The 25,025-nt window shown below is 39.6% G+C and overlaps 2 protein-coding genes across 5 annotated transcripts in view; one reads left to right on the top strand and one right to left on the bottom strand.

Moving 5' to 3' along the window:
* LOC125384278 (serine protease inhibitor Cvsi-2-like) overlaps positions 1–25,025 on the bottom strand; it is a 34,829-nt gene that overhangs the window by 8,948 nt on the left and 856 nt on the right. The gene's annotated exons all lie outside the window — the stretch shown is intronic.
* LOC125384275 (serine protease inhibitor Cvsi-2-like) lies at positions 2,566–23,061 on the top strand. Of its 4 annotated transcripts, none has more exons than XR_007223162.1 (6): positions 2,566–2,648; positions 3,728–3,816; positions 10,457–10,508; positions 13,713–13,847; positions 19,648–19,824; positions 22,082–23,061. XR_007223162.1 is itself a non-coding variant. In XM_048403059.1 (6 exons), exons 2-6 carry the CDS (start codon positions 3,799–3,801, stop codon positions 16,966–16,968), a joined length of 324 nt encoding a protein of 107 aa, XP_048259016.1. In that variant the 5' UTR covers positions 2,566–2,648; positions 3,728–3,798; the 3' UTR covers positions 16,969–17,113. The 4 variants fall into 4 exon arrangements, 3 of the variants coding, with proteins under 3 accessions (XP_048259016.1, XP_048259017.1, XP_048259015.1); XM_048403059.1 differs by lacking the exons at positions 19,648–19,824; positions 22,082–23,061 and adding exons at positions 15,529–15,640; positions 16,962–17,113; XM_048403060.1 differs by lacking the exon at positions 22,082–23,061 and having other exon boundaries at positions 19,648–19,826.

Below are 25,025 nucleotides of genomic sequence, written 5' to 3'. Positions count from 1 at the left end.
TTGATTAAGATTTCATTCAAAGTTATGTTTGTTTTACCAAATCTGAAACAATTTCGGTTTGCAACAGATAAAAGACTCCTGTAAATGTTCAAATGGTTTAATTTGCCATACTGACTTCAGAAAAAAAACAAAAAACATGAACATGCCAAAATGTCAATTTACAAATCAATAGCGTGTGTGTCCACCTCTGGTTGCGATGCAAGCAACACATCTTCGTCTCATGGAATGGACCAGGCGTCGCACAAAGTCCATTGGGATATCTGTCCATATCTGCTGGAGCATGTTTCGAAGTTCCTGGAGTGTCTGTGGAACACGTGGTTGACGTCGAAGGCGTCGATCCATCTCATCCCCCATGTGCTCGATTGGTGAGAGATCAGGGGAGCGATCCGGCCAGGGGATGACATTCACGTTGTTTTGTTGAACGGAGTCCTGAACAAGTCGAGCAATATGAGGCCGGGCGTTGTCATGTTGAAAGGTAATGCCTGGGCCATGACGACGCAAAAACGGTAGAACAACAGGGCCTATGATCTCGTCGCGGTAGCGCTGTCCAATGAGATTTCCCTCTACCACTATCAAACGGGTCCTCTGTCTTGCTGTAATCCCACCCCATACCATAACGCTGCCGCCGCTGAACCGATCTTCTTCCATGACACGATGATTGACGTAACGTTCGCCTCGACGTCGGTACACTCGAATCCGATCTTCGCTGTGGCTGAGGTGAAAACGAGACTCGTCAGTGAATAGAATCTGTCCCCACTGCATGGCCGTCCAGCGTATGCGCTGTCTGCACCACTGTAGATGTCTTGACGGTGGTTTCCTGTCAAAATGGGACGTCTGGCGGGTCTTCTGGCGACAATCCCTGCACATCTGAGGCGACGACGTACGGTTTGTGAAGATATTCGTCGAAGGCCAGGGATGCTTCTTGCAGTCACTGTTGCTGGCTGAATCGATTGCGTAGGTTGTCTTGTCGATTATTGGTTATGCGTGGCCTGCCACTCCGAGGATGGTCTCTGACTGCATTCGTCTGTTGCCAACGTTGCCATAAACACCAAATGGCGTTTCTGTGGACGTTAAATTGTCTTGCAGCATCACGTTGACTCGACCCTGCTTCAAGTATACCAATGGATCGAAGACGCTCATTTTCGGACAGGCGTGGCATTTCGAAATGTTGAATAATTGCGTAATTTTGTTGTTTTTCTGAGTGATTGTTGTCAGCATGATGCTAAACAATGCATATGGATTCCCGTTAACGCACGTTTTTATACCCATTCTTCGGTAGTGAAATGCATGGGGCTTGCATAAAAGTCGACTTTTGCATGGAATGCATGCTTTTCTGTAGCAGTTGCGTTTTTGTGACTTGTTTCCATACATGTACTACAATATTGAAAACCAAACTTTACTTGTTTGAAATATACACTAAAATATTGGTGTCACAGGAACTTTCGTTGTTGAGTATATTATGTGCTGAAAAGCTAAAACCTGACAATTTCAGAAATTTACCAGATTCCATCCAGTTGTTTTCGGGTCAACTAATAATATTGCTGACCAAATAATTCCTATGTCCTCTAAAAATATTCGTCAACAATGGTTTAATAACGACTGCAAACATGCAAGAAAGTGTAGGAAGAAAGCGGGAAAAGATTTCCGCAAACATCCTACAGTTCATAACTTTAATAATGTTACAGTTATTTTTGACAAGGCACGACGTGATTATGAACAAAATGAGCGCCAATCTTGGAGAAACTATGTCTCCAAAATTATTTCACGCACACCTATGTCCAAGGTTAAATAAATAAAAGACAAAGGGTACAAATCGTCCGTATCCCACCTTTAAGACTTTGAGAAATTGATAACTGATAAATCTGACATTGCAAATAAACTTGAGCGAAACTGAAGATAATAATGTATTATAAGTATTTCCATTACATGAGCGTCATACTGCTCTTACTGCAGCGGGTGATGATAATATCCACCATCAGTTACTGAAGCATTTGCCTTGAATCATGTCTTGAGACAGTTTTATATGAATATTTGACCACAGATGGACGTCAGGGAATTTACTTCCTCGTGGCAAAATGCCATTGTAGTCCCCACACCAAGATCCTACTGATGCTTCCAATTACCACCATATATCTGTAACCAGTTGCGTTTGCAAAACCATGGAACGAATGGAAAACAATAGATTAGTTTGGTATTTGGAAACCGATAATCTTATTACAAATATTCAATGTGTTTTCTGGGAATAAAAAGAAGTAATATTGATCATTTTTTTAATGATTAGAATCCTTTGTTAAAATGATACAGTAAATAAACAACGCGAAGTATCAATTTTCTTTGATCTTGAGAAAGATTGCGATACTACCAATCATGAATCCAAAAATGAATAAATGCATATACATTCGTAAGGGTTAAGATGAGGTTGGCAACATAGAAACAATCTCGGCCTACATTAGGGGAAAGTGTAAAAATAAATACTTTGTGGAATTCGGAAAGTGTCATCTGTTTTAGACAACGCGCTTAAGATAATTTATGGGTGCAGGCATTGTGCAGTATAAAAGGCGTGTCCCTGGTCACAATGTTCAGATCAAAATCGTTTCCGTAAACCATGAAGTACATATTAATCCTCGATGTATCAGCAGTTGCTGTCGGTGAGTATGACAGTCATCTGCATCAGCAACGCCGTCAGGGAACAGTATTTTGTTGTTTCACGACCTCTGCAATATTCCATCTTCAATGTTTATGACGGCGGCCTGTAGAGAAGCTTGTCATGTTTTGAGCAATGTCCCACCCTTGGCGAAACTACCATAGTAGCAGAAAAGCGGTTGAGTACACCTAAAAAGCACATTTTATCAAAGATAAGTAAACCTCGATTTACCATCTATGCAGTAAATTTTTAATTCAAACACTACACGGTCGAACATGATATTTATTGTCTAATTTGAAAATCGGAATCTTGCATTGAGGTATCAGTAATGAAGTAACGAAACCTTTAGGAAATAATATGAAGAAATACTAGTAAGTATAGTTATGTGAAAATTTCACATAAACATACTTGCTAGTATTTCCCTCAGGCGAGCAGAGAGTCCTTGAAAGTAAGTGTTTCACAATATATACAGTGAGCTACGTTTATAACGAACTGACGGATATAACGAACTTACTTTTTTGTCCCGACTATTTGTTGTAGTTATGCTGTATATATTCTAATAACGAACTACGGTTATAACGAACTAAAATTAGTAGTCCAGTTGAGTTCGTTATAATCGTAGTTTACTGTACTTACTTTGTGACGTAAAAAACGTCACTTTCACAATTATTTTCATTATTATGATAGGACGGCTCGCGTTGAAACATTAAAAAATAAAATCACATAGCTACGAATAAACATGAAAAACACATAAAAACAGTATTATTGATTAGTTGCGCCCTGCCCACACCGTGGAATGATGACACGAAATCAACCCAAACACTGAACCTGATTCCTCGATCCATGAGTCCCCTCGTACGACACTAGTAGTTTGCTGGAGGGCTATTTGAATCCATAATCCCCATTGGCGAGTCAGAGGACACACCCAGTTCTGTATATATCTGTTATCTTCTCGACTCTTATCTGCTATTATGTCTCAGTTGGAAATCAGTTACCACTTGAAGCGGCCATATAATATGATAGGCTAAATAACTTGCATTATCGATATCAACAATTAATTGAATTTTTTTATTTTACTTTAAGCCTTGGTGTGGAGCGAATCATGACACTTAACACAACACTGCACTGCATCAACCAAGAGTGCACCAACACGCATGCATCATGTATTCAGGGTAAGTGAGTGAGTTGTGTTTAACTCTGCTTTAATTTGTTTGCTTGTTGTTTAACTCAGAAATATTCCATCCACACGGAGGCTGCGCTGCTTTAAACAGTTTGTGTTACCTTAGTGAACCAAATAACAATAAATAAAGCGATAGAACCCTTTCCATATCCAATAGAAATCTCTGCATAAAACAGTCGATTGCACGATTTCGACTTTATCATGAACATGTGTTTATGAATCATTATCAGGTGTTCGCGAAAAGGTGAGTGTATCCTGCCCCACCGGTGGCACCCTTCACAAACACATGCAAAGGGAAGTCAGTTGTTCACCTGATAAACACGGGTATTTATGGTAGAAGTCAAAATAGGGATTTGCATCGGACATCATCTTTGTCGCTGATGCGTCAAATTTGGAAATGTATTTCTCATGTCTAACACTCGTAAAGCTTTTTGAAAGCTTTACTGAGGCCTTGAATGTTGTAACCTTGATCGTACAACTTCATAGCAAGAGTCGTATGACGCTCGTTGAAATCTTGATTGAAAGATCATGCTCGATTGTATCTCAAAAGGTGGGAAATGTAAACACCAAAGGATAGAGCTGCTGAAATATTGTTCCACATGAAGGGAAAGTTGACAGTTGGAAAGTTGAAGTCATCCCTCTTGTCATACAGTCCTTGTGTCCTTGTGGTTTTGGTCCAATATCAACGCTGCTTCAATAATGGAGCAAAACACACAAGGACACATGTCATAGATATTCACCACGGTGTCTGGTAGGCTCCATCTTCACGAGGCAAGAGAGTTAACTGACTACAAAAGTCCAGTTTCCACCCTTGCCGAACTTGGCTGGTATTATGGAGTTACAGTTTGGCTGAACTAACGAGTCTCTGCATAGTCCAATCAAAATCGCGCAACGAAATCGAAATCCGGTTTGTGAACTGTCATGCAGATTTCCGTCGATTGCAGGATTTACAAAGCATGTGCACCGCCAACTCGACCCATGAAGATCCGGGGTAGAATAGATCTTCAGCAACCCATGCTTGCCGTAAAAGGCGACTATGCTTGTCGTAAAAGGCGACATACGGGATCGGGTGGTCAGGCTCGCTGACTTGGTTGATGCATGTCATCGATCCCAATTGTGTGGATCGATGCTCATGATGTTAATCACTGGATTGTCTGGTCCAGACTCGATTATTTACTGACCGCCGTCATATAGTTGGAATATTGCTGAGTGCGAGCTCATTCATTTGGCGAATGACTACAGTAACATTAGGAGTAAGACATTGTATCATAAACAGTTCTGTATAACATCAACATTTGTAGATGGAATTTACATATTGAATTTATGATTTGCTGGTAATATATAATACTTTCCGTTAATATATTAGTTTCTGGTTTCACAATAATAATCACAATAAGTACAATTGATATTCATTTTCAACACAATGTGTGCCCCAAAATATACAAATCCGATGCTCAGTTGGCTCTCTACAATAACGCCCCGTTTCAATTCTAGGTTTGTGTGACCCACATCTAAATCGAGATGAAGAAATTCTAAACTTGTTAATTGGTGTCCTGCTTAAATATAATTCAAGTCCAGAAGAAGGTTTAAATAGTTAATATGAAATTATTTTTGAACTTTCAAATACAAAAGAATGCCATTTCTTGTTCATAACAGTATCTTAATCTAGACAGAAAGACACCCCGGGAAAATATCAACAGACTGGTGTTCCCACACAGAGCCAAATCTGGTAGAGCAAATTAAATGTTTAACCTTTGATACCCAATTCACTTGTCATAAGACAATTTTACATTTCTAGATTCCTCTAAGCATATTGTTTGTGTCCAAATTCACCATAGACGACGCCCCGCCGTGATATTGCTGGAATAATGCTATATGCGGCGTAAAACCGTACTCACTCACCATAGACGACATGATTTGGTGGTGATGATTTGACATGAAGAAAACGTTTACACGCTGTTAGATGCATAGATGATCAAAACTTTTGAAATGTACAATTTCTTAAATGTAATTATAAACTATGAAATATAATTTTTTGTTTCATGTATTATTAACATATTATATGTACATTTTCTTAATATCTATGATATCAAATTAACAAATCACATTATAGAATGTGAATTAAAATGTGAAGAAATCAATGCTCTTATTGTTTTTCTGTAACCTACTGTTGGACCAAACCATTTTAATATAGGAAACAGTTAGGGGTTTGGCAATCAGCCATGAAGTTTGTTGTTTTTTGACTGGTGGGACATCTGACTAATCGGAGGACACGAACTCACTCCATATAATGGAAGTCGAATGGTAAGAGTGACCAGTCATCGTACCCAACGCGTCAACCGTTGACGAACGCTTTCTTCCTCTACACGAGTAGACATAATTGTATTTGAGGTAAATCTATTGCCGAGATGAAACAATACAGCGGAAAATATGCGTCAAATCATCAACAATTCATATAATTCCCATTTTATTTATTGTGGTAGAAAAGTTCAAAGCGGCAGAAGCCGTAGACGATTACCAGTTTGCTGAAACCCACGGGCACTGGGAAGACTCCCCAAAAGCATCAAATTATAGTATATCCATTGAAACTAAAGGGCAAAATATCGGTGAAAATTATATGAATTTATCGTTTAAAATCAATGATGACACCAGGTGTTCGCGAAATGGGTAAGCATGTCCTGCCCTACCAGTAGCACCCACCACACACACAATTTGCATAAAACGTAAGTCTTTGTTTGTTGCCTGACGCCGCACAGAAGTACTTCCGCTATATGACGGCTGTCTGTAAACCCAAAGTAGAAAATTGTGTGACACTACATTTACTTAAGAAATACTAAAATCTCGCTTCTACATAATCTATGCCAGATGTTTTGTTGTACTGTTTCTTGAATTTCCTCACTGCTGATAGGAGTATCAGAAATATCTTAAGTGGCATATTTTATCCAATCTTTTATTCAATGTTCATTCATATATGTATTTTCATAAATAAATACACTTTGATCGTCTTCAACAGACATACAATCACTTCTTTTGGAAAGGCTGTACAGACTTTTAAAATAATCACACCAAGACACACATTTTATATTATTCACTGAATTAGTATTCCTGGTGAAATGAAATTAGGTTTGACGTCGCGTTCGACATTCAAGAAAATAGTTTGGACGCTTCACACTGTTACGTGACGATCCCCAAATTGAAACATTACGTTAACCCAGAAATCTATACATAAAAGAAATTAGTGTGAAACCAACCAACAAACAACAAATGGTGTACGATTAACAATTGTATTGCAAAATTAACTAGGTTTACAAATAAACACTGATTACTGTACATTAATTACAATGGCAGTACACAATAGAGTGGTAGTATATATTCAATATCAGTAAATAATATGATGGCAGTGGTCAGTATCAAATACAAAAACAGTGGTGATAATATATTCACCCAGAAGCGACAGTGGTCAAACTTCCGAGATGGCCATGGCTGGGAATCCGGGATGATAAGTTTCCTTCACACGAAAGCTGGTCTTGATTTTATGAAATGTGAAAAACACGAAAGGCTCTTGTCTTCTTATATACAGTCTAACTTGCCTCTGGAAATCACATCACAGAATATTCCAAATGTTTCTCTAACGCTCTATCTCAGTCCACGGTCTTCCGGAAATTTACACATCACACGAGCATCGAAAAATAGTAACTTTCTCACCACTGCTTACATTAAATAGTACTACAGCCTGACAACTAATCGTTGTCCAAATACAATGAGCTTCTTCCGAATCTCAACAGAAACAAAGTAATACAATTACAATCATTGTTTAACAATAAAATACACTGCCATATAACACAGTCAGCTGATCTTACCTGTAAACGTACTAATTCTTTTCTTAATATCACCTAAGACTACTTGTACAGCATCTTTAGATTTATCCATAAGTAAATAGCCTTTCAAAGAATATACCTGTTTTCTCATTCCATGAATACTTTGTAGTCAGTTTGTTATCTGAATTAAATTCTGCTTTTAGGTATGGTAGCTCACTTTCGTTGACAGATTAAATTATATCTGGAGGTGTTCTGATTCAGTTCTAGAGATAATGTTAAACATCGTCAAAAACCCAAGATGATGCAATTATAGTCAATCACACTACATCCGTTATGTCCAATGTATATAAAGTTACCTTTTCAGTGGGGCAGGGGTGGCCCAGTCGTCTAAGGCGCCGCGATTTGCCGTGCAGAGTTGCGTCCCTTGGGCACGCCAGAAACCTATGATTGTGGGTTCGAATCCCGGTTCCCGATGTTTCTAGGTTTGTCAAACCCAAACCCGTGCTCTAGGATTTCATCAAATGGTAAGCATTTGAAGCCTGCATTACTTGGGGCTTTCCTCCCACTTTTAGCTTACATGCCGTGATATAACTGGAATACTGCTCAAAGTGGCGTTCAACCCAACTCACTCATTCATGCACTTTTGCAGTATCACACAGCCCATATGAAATATGTTGATTCGTGAAACATCACATATCATTGTCAAGAAAACTCAGCTACGTTTATGGGACCCATCTGATGCGAGCATAGCTGGAACCGTAGACATAGTGTCTGAGTGGTTTCCAAGGGAAGAGGGGCACGGGTGGCCCAATCGTCTAAGGCGCCGTGATTCGCTGTGCAGAATTGCGTCCCCTGGGCGCGCAATAAAACCTATTGTGGGTTCGAATCCCGGTTCGCCCTGATTATGTTTCAAGGTTTGTCAGCATCATATTTGAAATTCACATTGTTGTCCTTAAATATTCCAACATCGCTTCGTTTTCAACTGTTAGTTTTATCAAGTCGGGTGCATGTGGAGGGATGTGTGGGAGATGGGGGTGGGGGTGGGGGTGGGAGGGGTGACCCTGTCGTGTCATGCGATGCAGGTCCCCTGATCGTGTATTCCGATTCCAGATTTGCCCTAATTATAAGAGAATGCATATTAAAATCTCCCTTTCTGTACAATGGGGTTTAACCCCACTTGTACTGATCAGACTGCTATTCAGATCCGGGTTAGAATAGGTCTTCAGCAAGATAAAAGTCATTTACTCGAAATCGGTGTAGTAGGCTCAAACGACTCCCCCTAAATTTGACTTTCGGTCATATGGGCCTAGGCTTAAATGACTCTACAGTCATCTCAGCCTGGGGAGTCATTTGAGCATCCTACACCGGCGGGGTACAGGTGGCCCAATCGTCTGGGGCGATGCTGGTCCTGTGATAATGGGACTCCAAGTCCAGATTCGCCCAAATGTGCCCAAACCAACCGGACGTTATGAGAAATCATTAAGATCAGTGAAACATCACAATATAACTATACATTACAAGAAAATGCAATACAATACAACACACTTTATGACACACAATGTAACTCATTGTGTTCATACACACACTTGAACCCATCCATGCAGACACAAACATAATCACACACATTACATACACTGGTCATTTCATTTCCCTTGTCACGAACACCTGGTGTCATGACTTTTTCAGGTATCCATTTCGTATATTTTCGCCGCTGTTTTGCTGTTTGCACCCAATGGAATCTCTTTCGGTTGAGACTGGTTGTTTAATATTTGCTTTGTTCATATCGCAGGTATCTATACATATTACAGTCAATGAGAAAATTTAATATATACTTCAGTGTGAAAAGTTTTCTGAGGTTGAGAAAAGTTATAATTTTATGAGTGCAGTGAACACTCAAACTTGATATTTCGCTGCAGTGAACATAACACTTTGACGGAACAAGTGACATACAAGAGTTACCTCCCCGCAAATTGTCTCCCTTGGTTGTAAGTGTCTGGCCCGTACACAAACTGTTGACTTTCCTGTTACGTTAGTGAGTGAGTATATGATTTTGGTTTTACGCCGCTTTTCGCAAATATTCCACGGCGGGGAACACCAGAAATGGGCTTCACAGATTGTACCCATGTCGGGAATCGAGCCCGGGGCTACCGCGTGACGAGCGAAAGCTTTAACCACTAGTTCCACTTTGACAAGATGCGTAGTTGCAGGCCGCCTCGTCGACGATGATAGAATATCTTTCTATATAAATTCTTACTTATTCTTGAACATAAGCTTCGAGTTTAGATGTATCGTCACGATTGTGTTAATTGTTTCCATCGAGATCATCTTTTAATTGTATACTGACAGAAGAGCCATAAAATGACAAATACGGATACATGAACTATACCCTGTCAAGACTTGCATCTATTCAAAACGTAAGTAACTGAATGACAACATCGTCGTTAATCCAGGGTATTATATACATTATATTCTGTTAAAGACCCTGGACCCATAACTCCGTTTTGAGCCCGATTCGACGCAATAGCAGTCGAATCAAAATACTTATAAAGGAGAGAAATTCTGGGCTCAGTGAGAGATAGAGATGGTGACGTCACTTCCGAAACAATGCTGAGGTGGCACATGGATCCAGATTATTTATGTAGATTGAGATATTATTCCTTGGATGCAATGTGACAATGAATGTATACACCTTTCGTCCATGACACGAACTTTATCTGATACCCGAACCCTGACATTACCGTCACCAGGGCCTGTGTTGACGAAACATCATTTGTAAACTGTAGAAGGCCTATACATATTTTATGTCTGTTTCAGTTACTTCCGGTCAAGTCTTTTGTTCGTATGAAGGCCACTGGCCCATATACAGGTAAATTATTTCTGAGGGATTCTTTAACGCAGAACTTGAAATCATACGCGCATTCTGACTGGTTTGTCGTATTTTCGCACATAACATTATAAATTATTATAGATAGGGGGACGAGCCTTATTGCAGGTTACGGAAAGGGGCGAGTGGTGACGAATGTGTGTCGATATCCCTGTATATGGCACTCTGCTCATGGCTAACTCTATCAAGATGATTAGCATGTCTGATATTGCGTTTTCTAGAGACGTACACTTATTACTAAGGTCAGTGAGAGGGGTTTTGATTGCTTTCATCTCGGTAAACAAAGACTGTCTTGTTCGAAAGTATGTTTCTACATGTTTTGTCATTCGAGTTTCCAAACGATTCTCAAAAAGGGGGGTTGGAATGCCATTCCTTTTTAAGTAATATTTTACAAACGGGAGCTCCAATGCAAATTATCAGGTAAATACACATCTCAAAAACTTCTTTAATACGTCTCTTTTAAAAATAAACTTCATCGTGTCTTCAACTCACAAACCATTAACACACAATGGGCAGATATCTGTGTGTATCTCTGCATACCTATTTGACCAGCTGTCCAGAAAGCTGTCTTTCCCATTTATATCACTGCCCCAGTTTCTCTGCCCTAACTTCACTTCCAGCACTTCAGTTCTAGCTTGAAGCTGAAACCATGAGGTGTCTTATTATCGCAGCCCCTTGTCTGGTTACTTTATGTAGGCCTTCATGTTTACTTTAAAATAACGATAAACTAATGTATCTTAATTTTCAGTAAATGTTTACAAACATTTTTTTCTGCAAATTGTGCTTTGTAGAGCAGCACTAGCTTACCCTTTTTGCGAACACCCGGTATCATCACCGGTGTTCAATTATCCATTCATATAAATTTCACCACTAATTTGCTTTGTACGTGCAATGGTATCTGTATTGGAATAGATATTCTCTATTGTTGATGTTTTATCTATCTACCAAAGTACGGCCGAAAAATCGTGAAAGTTAAATATTTCCTTGTAGCTATCTATATGACTATCTATGTAGCTATTTATATTTACTTAACATAAACTGTTCTCAAGTACCAGTGTTAGTGATTAGAAGTGAAATTAATTAGTTATAAAGGATGACGAAATGCCATTGATAGTATCGATACAAATATTATGAAACATTACCGTTCGTCATCATTTTGTGTCGACAATGCACCTTGTTTGAATAGACATGTGAGGGTACATTGAGAACATTGTCAGACAATCAGCGTTACCCCGCTTAATAATGGGAAGGAATATGTACACGCGTTACAGTATTATAAAGTTTGTACCACTACAACAGTAAAGCTATATCTGAACCACTATTACAATAGTAGGGTAAACTACGGTTATAACGAACGCAAAGGGATCACTAAGTTTAGTTCGTTATAACCGTAGTTCGTTATAATCATATATACAGCATATATAAAGCAAATGTTTGGACCAAAAAAAAGTTCCTTATATCCGTCAGTTCGTTATAAGCGTGTTCGTTATAAACGTATAGTTATACAGTATTATATTAATAGCAATAGTGTTTTAACCATTGCAATACCATTGTATCAGTACAGTGCCCCTATAGTCACCCCTATTGGCCATGATGTTGGGGAACGGCATACTATCTTATACCACCCAGGGAACATTCAGTTTGCGAAAACAGAATGGGGAATTTGATAAACCGTTGGCAATGAATATCCAACCAATATTTCGATCAACAATGTTGTGATTCAAACTCGATTTTGACATGTGAATGGTTGTCAAACGTATGTTGGTTGCTTTCAGTCAATCAGATACTGCGTAATATGGCGTCAACCTTTGAAAGGAATGAAGAGAGGCTATGCAACAACAACACGCCTTTGTAGTGTGAAAATACAAGTTGGCAATCTGTGTTCTTCTGTTGTCCGCGTGAAGCCGCCTATACAATAAAGTCACATTGCAAGTTGTAGCAGGATCACGAGGGATTTATTCTGCCTCTCAGAAATCCACGTGCAGCCTGTTTTGCTCTTGGTGGGGTTTAAGATATTTATTCCCCGCTTAGAAAGTTATTGTTATTACCCTGCAAGGCGGGTTACACAGTATTTAATCAAGATCACGTGGATCAATCACATCCTCATCACTCTAACATGGAGGTATGATAAGTGGTTTTCCGCGTTAGCCACGCTCGTGGTATAAAACTTGACACGGGACGCATAAAACCACATACGCCCTCGTGATACTGCTACAACGAATTTACCTTATCGACATGTTTTAATAGGACATTGTGAAAGGATTAAACCAAACTCACAATTGATAGAAAACAGCTGTTCGATTGCTGTGCCAGGTGACTTTCATTGATTCTGTTACGTGTAGATTCCCAAATTGAAACAATATGTTAACCCAGAAATCTGTACGTAAAGGAACTTAGTGTGAAACGAACAAACAACCAACAAGCGGTATACAATCAACAAATGTACTATAACATAAACTAGGTTTACAAATCAAAACAATTACTGCACAGCAATTACATTGGCAGTACACAATAGGGCGATAATACAATACTCACTGACAGTATATAATATGATGGCAGTGGTCAGTATCAAATACAGTAGTGATAGCACAAGTCAGTGATAATATATATAGCCAGCAGTGACAGTGGTCAAGCTTCCATTATGGGTTAGGATAATGAGCGATCCTCACTTGGAAGCTGGTTCCGATATGATGAAATTGCATGAAAGATTCGTAAACACGCTATTGTTGTCCCCTTATATACTACCACCGAGAAAGTTCCCTCGCTAGTCCTTCGGCATTAGAACATTAAAGTATTTTCCATAACATACTATCACCGTCCTGGGTATACCGGCCTGGAAGTTTACACACCACACTGGCATCTAACTTCCTGACGACTGATCACTGCCTAAACACAACGCAATGAGCGTCTACGGAATCTCAACAGAAACAATGTCACACATTTCCAATCATTGTTAAACAATAAATACACTGTCATATTCGGAAATAGCGAGGTATACGGGATTGATTCCTCCTCTCAGAAATCCACATACAGCCTGTCTTGTTCGTGGCGGGATATGAGGGATTTATTCCCCCGATAAAGAAATTGTTTCCCTCCAAGGTGGGATACATAGTATTTTATCAAGATCACGTGAACCAATCAGATTTCATCATTCTGACATGGAGGTATGATAAATGTTTTTTGTAGCCCTGGTTGATGCCGAGGGATGCCAAGGCCATGATACCAGCACCTGCAGGCATGAAAGCTGCGACGCCCTCTCGACCTTGACTTGTGTGAGGGGAACCTGCACGTGCCTGGTGTCCAGCTGTGGAACCCATCCAGGTAAAGTGATTAAAATCGTCTTTGTGTTTAACATCTCTTTTGTGTTTAATATCTCATTTGTGATTAACATCTTATTTGTGTTTAACATCTCATTTGTGTTTAACATGTTCTTTGTGTTTAACATCCCATTTGTGTTTAACACCTCATTTGTGGTTAATATCTCACTTGTGTTTAATATATCATTTGTGTTTAACATGTTCTTTGTGTTTAGCATCCCACTTGTGTTTAATATCTCATTTGCGTTTAACATCTCATTTGTGTTTAACACCTCATTTGTGTTTAATATCTCACTTGTGTTTAATATACCATTTATGTTTAACATGTTCTTTGTGTTTAACATCCCACTTGTGTTTAATATCTCATTTGCGTTTAACATCTCATTTGTGTTTAACACCTCATTTGTGTTTAATATCTCACTTGTGTTTAATATACCATTTGCGTTTAACATGTTTTTGTGTTTAACAGCTCATTTGTGTTTAACAGCTCATTTGTGTTTAATATCTCACTTGTGTGTCTCACATGTGTATAGTGATTAACATCGTCTTTGTGTTTAACATGTGTTTAATATCTCATTTGTGTTTAACACCTCATTTGTGTTTAATATCTCACTTGTGTTTAATATATCATTTGTGTTTAACATATTCTTTGTGTTTAACATCCCACTTGTGTTTAATATCTCATTTGCGTTTAACATCTCATTTGTGTTTAACACCTCATTTGTGTTTAATATCTCACTTGTGTTTAATATATCATTTGTGTTTGACATGTTCTTTGTGTTTAACATCTCATTTGTGTTTAATATCTCACTTATGTCTCATTTACTGCCGGTCCTGCCTTACCGTCTCTTTAAAACAATTATGTAAAGGGACTTCACATTAACCGAGTTGTATTGAGGTCTGCTACAAAATGGCGTCGGCATTTGAGAGAAGTGTTAGCGCGTGTGTTTGTTTGATACCGCACTATATGGACTATGGCTCTGTAAATAATTGAGTCTGGTCTAGACAATCCTGTGACTGACATCATGAGCATCGATCCCGCAATTGGTAAGCGATGACATGCAGTCAACCAAATCATCAAGACTGACCACCTGGTGCGTTTAGTCGCTTCTTACGACAACCTAAGATTGCTGGGAACCTATATTCTTACCCGGATATTTATCGTGTGAAAACATTAGTTGGCAAACATTAAGGAGATTATGTTTGCAAAGTAATGTTGCCCATGTGAGGCCGTCTTAGAGTAAGTGAGGAACATGCATTCAGAATACTTATGTGTATTGGTTTTTTGTTGTTTTTTGTTTGTTTGTTTACTTGTTTGTTTTTTGTTTAACGCCGCACTCAGCAATATTCCAGATATATGATGGCGGTCTGTAAATAATCGAGTTTGGACCAGGCAATCCAGTGATTGACATCATGGAGCATCGATCCACGCAATTGAGATCGATGACATGCATCAACCAAGTCAGCGAGCCTGACCACCCGATCCGATTAGTCGCCTCTTACGACAAGCATAGTCGCATTTTGCGGCGAGCATGGGTTGCTGAAGACCTGTTCTAACCCGGATCTTCACGGGTCTGTTTCTGTTAGCATATACACGCCCGCGTATACACGTAATTAAATGTCCCGATTGGTAATTGCTTTGAATATTACCTGCTTCCAAGTACTATCCACTTTTCGTTTGATAGAGGGATGCCATACCTCCGCAAATCACTGCAGACACTATGCTAACCAACATAACTGCCCATGTGACCACTCCTGGCACTGCATCGACAGCAGTTGCCAGTGCGGGTATCCCGGGTAACGTTTCTGTCGACCTACCTATCCATCAATCATCCATTTATCCATCATCCATCCCCCACCAACCATACATCTGTCCATCCAACTTTCCATCGTCCATCCATCAAACCGATCACCAACTCCCTTGATCATCAATGATGTATCTGTCCATCCCTCACCCGTTCCAACATCCATCCATCCGTCCATCTACCCACCTACCCATCCATCTGTCCATCCATAACCCTTTCCAACATCCATCCATCCGTCCTTCTACCCACCTACCCATCCATCTGTCCATCCATCACCCGTTCCAACATCCATCCATCCGTCCTTCTACCTACCTACCCATCCATCGGTCAATCCATCACCCGTTCCAACATCCATCCATCCGTTCATCTACCCACCTACCCATCCATCTGTCCATCCATCACCCATTCCCACATCCTTCAACTGATCGATCCATCCACCATCCTCCCATCCATCCATCATCAACTATTCCCAACCATTCATCCGTCCATCTACCCACACACTCATCTGTCCATCCTCCAATCCATGCATCATCATCATCATCATCATCATCATTCGGGGCGATCGGGAACCCTAGTGGTTAAAGCGTTCACTCGTCATGCCGAAGACCCGGGTTCAATTCCCGACATGAGTACAATGTGTGAAGCCCATTTCTGGTGTCCCCTGCCATGATATTGCTGGAATATTGCTAAAAGCGGTGTAAATCCATACTCACTCACTCACGCATCTTCATCATCCATCAGTCCGGCCACACCCTCCTTCGTCCACCTTATCATCTCCGCCATCTATAAATCCTTAAAATATTTCTCTGTCTAAAAGGAACCAAACACACAAAAATGAAGCCACAAATCAGTGTGACGTTAATGACAATAGCTTAACTATAATGACAAATACATGTAATGCATAAACTTCCACCTCTGAAATACTTTACTATCCCCACATCTCCATGGTCAGAAAAAGATCATATATATTATGTTATTTGTGATGAAATACTATATTTATCAGAAGATATGAAAACAATCTTGAAGGAGATTACAGTAAACTATAAATATGTGATAAAATCATTTATAAAGCATTTAAGACAAGTATCTGGAAGACACTAATTCGAAAGGCAATATTAGCGACAAAAAGTTTATTTAACTTCTTTAAATCTGCCTAAGTGGAATTGTGGTTTTAAGAATACGACCATGAAGATCAGAGGTAATAAATAAAACATGTGTCTTTTCATGTTGATACATAAGAATAATATTTGACAAGAAAAGTCAAATATTCTCTTTCATATGCATGATCCAACCATCTGACCCTTGTGTTTCAGCACCTAAAGGTAGACATCTGGATTCAGTACACGTGGTCCTCAGAGTGATGGCGATGTTTCACGTTCTTGGAGACATCATTCATAAACTCAGTTCCACTACCTCTTGTCCTTTTAATTCATTTATGTAACAATAATTAAATTTTCGTTGTGTTCATCGAAATTCCTGCATTCTGATTGGCGGAATTGGTCACGTGTTTTTGCATTCATTTAATGATTCATACAGTTTCCACATCGGTTTTTCGATTCATACCTAAAAAACCCGAACCAAATACACAGTCAGTCCTAAATACAACCCTGATGGATAAGATATAGCTCGTGACGGATGTTACCCGCCTTACTCGACCTCGTATTTCATCTGAAGGCCGCCGTGATATTGCTGGAATATTGCTAAAAGCTGCGTAAAACCCATCACTCACTCACTCATTTGAAGGATCGACCATTTAATTTTCATACGTTAGGGGTGGTGGGGAATTAAAGCCATTCGCACAATTAAAATTCATCACACACCAATCTAACTGCAGTTAAGAAGAGTTTATTAATTCCACACTAAGAATAATTCATTACCCGCAATACTGGCTTACATAATAATAACAAAGGGCATCCTAGCAATAATGTCGGCAAAACAATGGAATTATTAAAACACAAAGTCATAGTCACCAGGGGTATGATTCTTAAAAAAGAGCAGCAAGATACATATAGTTACTACCGGGGCCATACAACTATATATCCTTCATATAGCATTATGACCCCGGTAGTGACCACATACATGTATATCTTGCTGCCCATTATAAAGTTACAAGCCCATCTGGTTTAACCTGCATTATAACCCTACGACAGGTTTATTCTCTTGTTGGTTGTCTCTTCAAAACGTGTCAAACCCACTTTGTAGGTTTTCCCTCCTGAAGACCCTGGGACATGGGTTTGCCATTGATACTTTTGTGGTGTTTCTTCAGAATGTACCTCGTTGGAAATATACAATGTATTTAGGAGATAAATATTCGTTTTGTAAGATTTGCGTGATGTTATGCTGAATGGATGTACGGAAATTTCATTTGAACAAGACGCCGTAATGGATGTACGGAAATTTCATTTGAACACGACGCCGTAAGGTGGAATGTTCAAATGAAAAACTTCCGTACATCCATTCAGCATAACATCACGCAAATCTTACAAAACGAAATATTTATCGACATTATAACATGAACGTTAATTAAATCGATATTTAGGAGGAACTAATTTACTGAGCGCATGACACAACAAAACTGTCGTTAGCAATACGTCTCCTCGTGCTCACCTTCGAAAGGATGCATGATATGGGGTGCCGCGAAACCGATGAATGGTTTCGAGGTACTCCAATAATGATGGTTCATTTTACGTAAGGGGTGGCCACATGTTCAAGCCCATTTCTCAGAAAATAAACAAACAACAGGAAATATCACAAATTCAATTCTTTATCACAGTTCCTCATCTTACTTGTAATTTGTAGTTATGCGTATCTATAAAATACAAATAATCAAAATTAGAAAAGACGTTCATACTGTTTTGCCCCTATACAAGACAGTGTCAACTCGCTGAGGTAGTGACAAGAGAGGTCAAACATGTGCGAGATTTTAGATATGCAGCTTAGCTGGGATGGAAAAAGTTGTTTACTGTCACAGTGGAATTACATATGTGAAAGAGACCATGGGAATTAGCAGAAGAATTAACCTAGAAGTTATTCACGGGAGCAGTGGACAGTGGCAGGATATTTGTATCTTGGACAGGTACCAAATTACGGTTGTTAGTGAGCTGCTGCTGTCCCTGAAGAATGTTCAAATAATGTCGTTTTTGAGCCGAGCTCGAGTCAATGGAATACGACTTCAACGATTTATCGGTTTTGTGGCCGGTAATTTTGCAAATCTCGCGATTTTCAATGCCTGCGTTTGACAGCAAAGTAACAGCAGTTGCCCGAAGACAATGGTTTGTATGTGCACTTTGAGACCAGCGTTGGTAGAAATTTCTTTCATCATGTTGCCAATGACATTTACACCAACTGGCCTCGTGGTGTACCATTCGGTGTCGTCGACGTGGACTCGTCTCTTGGGAGCCTGGTGAAAAGCACCATTGTTGGGATTGAGGAGAGACATGTATTTTTTGAATGAAAGTACGGGACAGAATTGGTCCGATGTTGCATAAATGCGTTTGTTGGGCCCATTTGAGTCGAGTGTAAGGTCGAACCACACTTTACGAAGCAAGCCGGAAGGAGTTTCCGTATCCAAACTTTCACGGATTTTTAAAAAGTCATTCTCGGGGATAGCAGCATGATGTGTTGTCTGGTCAAGGCCATCGCGCTTAAGTTTTTTTATCATGAACAGAAAAACATTGTTTGCAGTGTGAAATTCCCGGTCTTGGATAATGTTTATGCTGCCCTCAAATGGCGGTCCCCTGATGTGCCTGTGTATGGCAGCACGCAACCCAACAAAACTCGATTTTGAGTAAAGATCTCCCTCAGCATTTCTGACTTCGGCATAAAAGAACCTCAGTCTCTCATTCAGTTGAGAAGCAGGAAGCTCTTCGAACTTGGGTTCATGGCAATGGTGTAAGGGAGGTAACTCTCGTTGATCGAATCTGTGTAGGAATTTTAGGTATGTGTTTATGTATTCTTTAATGTTTCAATGGCTTACGTCGAAATATTTTAACTCCCCAGGAGGTATTACGCCAAGTAGATTTGGAGAGGTTCCCATCCACGATGTCCTGTACTGCATTTGCATCAAGGGACGCGAAGCGGTCACTGGACGCTTGAACTTTGGGCTCTAAGGAAACGCTGGCTGTATTTCCTAGTTCAGGGGCCATCTCAGAACGGTTTTCAGCTTCAACAGCTGTTGTGAGTAATAATAATAACAAAATTAGGTGGGTGTATGAAAGTCATAACTATTATATAGTTGCAATTGATGGTTTTTACTCTGTTAAAAAATGATTTTCTTTTCTTTTCCCTTTGGCCAAGTCCAAGAAAATGACATCATTTATGATTATGATTGGGAAATTAATGAAAAAAGGTAAATTTCATTTACCTTCAAATTCTTGAATTATCTCAGAAAATGTCTCGTCGTCCCAATCACTCAATATTTCATCGAAATATCCGATGTGGAAGTCAGGGTAAATTTCCATCTGTTCCTCCATGTTGATGATTTCAAAAATAGTTCCATTAATTAATGTATACATACACGGTGATGAGACCCCAAAAATTCAGTGATGTTATGCTCATTCGACAACACTTTTTAACCAATCAGATCAGAGTACATACCTACTTTTATGTTACAATTTGCATTTGAACACAATCTACATAACACAAATTGCAGCGCTAACTTGAGGAAATGTGCGGAATGATTTTATTTCTATTTAAGTGGGATCTAACATGCAAACGTCGTACTTGTAGCCTATTGAGTGAACCATTAAGCTACAGAGACGCTGATAAACCGCAATTCTTTTAAAGAACCTCTTTTCCAGGTTCATGTACGCCAGCAAGGGATATTTTACGTCCGTTTCCTATAATGGTTCATATATAGTTCAAACATAAAATTGATGATAAGTGTTGTTCAGATTTTTCTTTCGGATCATAAGTCAGATAATACATCCCCCTCTGGCTTTGTTGAGAAAGTCATCATGGGAAAGAAAACACGAATGCCGAAAGTTTTATAGAGGTTATCACGCGAGTGTGTTTGGGGATGGTAAATATCCTGCATTAGGAATAAACATTGTATTTAGCGAGCCTTGGCAGGCTAAATACATAGTGTTTATTCCTAATACAGGATATTTACCATCCCCAAACACACAAGCGTGATAACCTCTTTATCACATAATGTCATTCTTTAATTCTGTGCTTGAAAATCGCTTTCCCTCTCTCACAAACATCACCGAAACATTGCGAGTTTTCCTGGAATGCGCGCATTAATATTTATTACGTCACAGGGTAAGTGATGTGTCAATCGGACAGTGACAGTAGCCAATATAGTTCCAACTGAAATCTCTTTCTTATACAGTGGCGAAGCAACATATACGCAAAACAACAATTGTTTTTAATTGCCTTTCGCGGCAATCCATCGGTCTGTCTGCTAGAGTAACTGCCCTTTGTCAAAGGGAAGCTACTCTAACCCTAGTCTATGAGACGTCACGGCCACGATCAGACGTTGTTGACAGTCGGTCTGTCCTGTCATAACGTTAAGAAGTCTAGTCAGATGTACACACAGTGACAAAACGAAACAGGGTAACAATTCAAACATATTTCGGCCAAATCCAAGTATTTTAATTTGTGGAGAAAGGTTCAAGCCGCAGAGGTCTACAAAGATATGGCTACTGATCACGCTCGTGCCCTCGCAAAATTGTTTCGAAATTTATACCTCCAAAGTTGCCAAAACGTATAAAATGCCTTAGCTACGTCACAGTAAGACACTGATTTTCAGTACATAAGACTGTTCTTTTGATAATGAAAGCAGTTATCTCTGTAGTTTATCCAGATTCCCGATGGTTAAATCTGACTCGATCGCCGAATGACGAGGGCGACGCCATGTTTGTTTATAAACAGTGAAAGTAGTCCCTACTTGACCTTTGATATTTGCATCTCTATCCGCATATGACCCCAACGGAAATCGTTTTTATCCGTTGGCTTTATCCTGTCGAGAAACCTACCCATTATATGATAAAACACAATAACTGTTTGTTGGACATTCCTTCCGCATTAGGCTGGGATATAACGGGAATACTGTTCAAAACGGCGTTAAACCCAACTCACTCACTCACTTTCAGCATTTCAAAGGGATTTAGTGACAAAAAAGATGTCAAAAGACCCACGAGCATAATACAGAATAAATGGGTGGGGTAAGGTGAAATGGAATTTAATAATGCCTTCAGGAGTTTCACAATTACATAATGACGTGCATGCACACAAGGCAGGGTAACAACAAGTACCATTTTTGTGGTTTGACACAGTCGGGACCGATGCACCGACTTTCCGTTTTCTGCTAGACGATGGAGGAGGTCACAGTATTAATGGAAACCAGAGGCTGGATGTATGTTTATCATATGTTAATAATGGCTGATGATGTGAAATGACTTTGATGAATGTATTAGCCTTGTTTATACAGATACGGACGGTGGCGATCCCATGGTGTCGTATGCTGTGTCGTAAGCGGTGACTATGTGGATTGGGTGGTCACGATGCCCCTGTATCCTGGCGGCTTGGGACGTTGTTCATAATATTAATCATTGGTTTTGTCCATCCATCTTTGGAATCGAAACGTGATTTTCCGTGTGCCGAGAGAACGCTAATACTACTCTTAAAAAAACGTACACGGTGACCCAACGATGTGCGTCGGTGATACATTACAGTGCACATGTTATATAACATGAGGTCATAGCATAGTCCATCTGCTCAGGTGTCAACGACTGATACAATCAAGGATTATTCACTAATGTGAATCACACACCACACACAACATACCCTTTACACGAGCAAACTTAAAATATTTTTTTATCTTTTTCTTTAAATACCACAATCTGATCTGGTATGATAAGACGTCAGAGGGTCGCCAGGGACATGCCACGGTGACGTCAGCTGACATAGCGGAGTTTGATCTCAACAGTGAGTGAGTGAGTGAGTTGGGTTTAACGCTGCTTTTAACAGTATTCCAGTTATATCGCGGTGTGTCAGCTTAATGTCGGAGGAAAGCCCGAAGTGATATGCAGGTCTCAGACGTTTACCACTTCGGTGAAACCCACGAGCACGGGTATGGTGCTGACAAACCTAGACACATAATCGGGGCGAACCGGGATTCGAATCCAAAATTGGATTTTTTGGGTTGCCCCATATCTTTAACTATTTGGAATGTCATAATGATTAAGGAATTGTCCTCTGTCGCTTTTATTTACAATATTTTCGAAACGCCAGGGTTTATGAAACAATCTTTTGTATCCCAGCAATGTTGTCACTAAGGTTTACAGTCCCGTGAAGATTCCGGGGTCTTCAGCAAACCATGCTTGCCGTAAAAAGGTGACTATGCTTGTCGTAAAAGGCGACTACCGGGATCGGATGGTTAGGCTCGCTGACTTGATTCAGGTCATCGATCCCAAATGCGTGGATCGATGCTCATGATGTTAATCACTGGATTGTCTGGTCCAGACTCGATTATTTACAGACCGCCGTCATACAGCTGGAATAATGTTGAGTGTGGCGTTAAACAACAAACCAACCAACCAATCGAAGGTTTACTTACACCATTGGGGCATGTGTCGAGTATGAAGCAGACAGATCATCGGTTGATCAATCAACTAATCCACCGGGCCTGTCCACCCAATTCATGTAGTCCCTTTGAGGGTCGCGACTGTATGAAAAGCTACGTCACGTAAATCTAGCCAATCCAGATCCAAAAATTGTATCTTGAGCTGACGAGGATAGGCTAGAAACACGGAATAACCACAGGGTGTTCTCCATAGGTATAAGCAGGTAACGCATCAATTCAATAAGAGTAAACATATTCAGCATCAAAACAAACCAGTAAATGGTAGTAGTAGGTTTATTTCACATGTGTACATGTATGTATCCAACAAGGTAGGAATTAATTTCCATGGGTTTTCCTCCTTTCAGGATTTAATTACCTCTGAAATTAGAAATAAGAAATTGAATAGCTCAAGTTCAACCAAGTTCAATCTTATTATATGGATCAGAGGTCTGGAGTTTTGGAACCTATTACAATATTGAAAAGGTGCGCTTAACTGCATGGAAAATATTTCTAAATGTTTCTAAATCGGCTCCAAATCATATGGTCTATGGCGAATGTGGTAGATACCCGTTATATATTTGTTCATATTTACGTTTACTCAGATAATGGCTCAAAATAACAGAGATGTCGCGGGAACGAATCCCAAGAAAATGCTACGAAATGCTTGTCTATCGTGATAGTGTTGGTTACGTAACCTGGGCATCAAACATTAAGCATTTACTCTTCTCTCACGGATTTGGATATTTTTTTTTTAATCAAAGCGTTGGCGACAAAATGTATTTTCTTAGCTCTTTTAAGCAGGTAGCAATTGATATGGAGGTCGTCACTAGATAACAGTACACGCTACGACGTCTATAAAACCTTTAAATATTGTCTAACACCAGAGGTTTACCTACATACTATAACAGAGAGAAAAATTAGAGACGCATTTATTAAACTTAGGCTAGGGTTAAATGATTTGATGTGCAACAGGGGTCGCTTCTCAACAAACAAACAAACAGGACTGATATAGTGTTTCTATATGTCGAATGATTTAAGTATTACCACTGAAATGAGATGAGACAAATATGCATGCCATACAAAGACGACTGTGTATGTTTTACAAACAAATGCACGACTAAAATCATATTCCTAATATTGTGTTTCACCAACATTCTGAACCAACTCCATCAAAGCGTTGACGTCCCAAATCACATTCAGGCTAAATTTAGACATTTGCCCCTGACATAAAACCAAACAAGCATAAAAAGCAAACAAATTCATCAACTTTCTTTCGACAGTAATTAAGTCAATGAAACGTAAAACTGATTCAAGTGTATCAACCAAAACTATGCCCGACAACCTCCGGCTGTAACTATGGTTACTTACACGCCAGGTCCACCAGGGCCGACCTGTGCACCACGTCCACATAGGCAGTGGCCGTCGAAGCAGTGGCGTTCGTCATGGGTGTCTCTACAGATGCAGCTGTCGCAGTCAGGACGGTCTCTGCAAGTTTCTGAAATATAAACCTCCTTCTTAACAACAAAGGACAAAACATTTGTCAGAGGTTTGAACTAGATTCCATCATTCATTTGATGCAGGCTTGTATTTAAAGGGCATGTCTTATTTGCAGTTTTTTGCCAGGGTTTTGCTGACGCTGTGTTAGTAGTGGGTTTTTATCACAGTTTCGCCATAATTGGGTGTTTTGTATTGCCAATGGTTTCAACAAAATGGTAATCATCTTTGTTCTGTATCATATTTGTCGTTCCTTCTACATTTGTCTAAAACATTATATCAGCGGCGTGAAACCCAATTTGTTTATTGACTTATA

Source organism: Haliotis rufescens, unplaced genomic scaffold (genome assembly GCF_023055435.1).
Source record: "Haliotis rufescens isolate VD_foot unplaced genomic scaffold, xgHalRufe1.0.p SCAF_3, whole genome shotgun sequence".
Lineage (NCBI taxonomy): Eukaryota > Metazoa > Mollusca > Gastropoda > Lepetellida > Haliotidae > Haliotis > Haliotis rufescens.
The sequence above is the reverse complement of the archived record's forward strand: the minus strand, read 5'-3'. Positions and strand labels throughout refer to the sequence as shown.

Coding starts and splice junctions, on each gene's coding strand:
- LOC125384275 (XM_048403058.1), top strand. Junction 10,509..13,712: donor GGCCACTGGCCCATATACAG/GTAAATTATTTC, acceptor TGTTTTTTGTAG/CCCTGGTTGATGCCGAGGGA. Junction 13,848..16,961: donor CAGCTGTGGAACCCATCCAG/GTAAAGTGATTA, acceptor CTTGTGTTTCAG/CACCTAAAGGTAGACATCTG.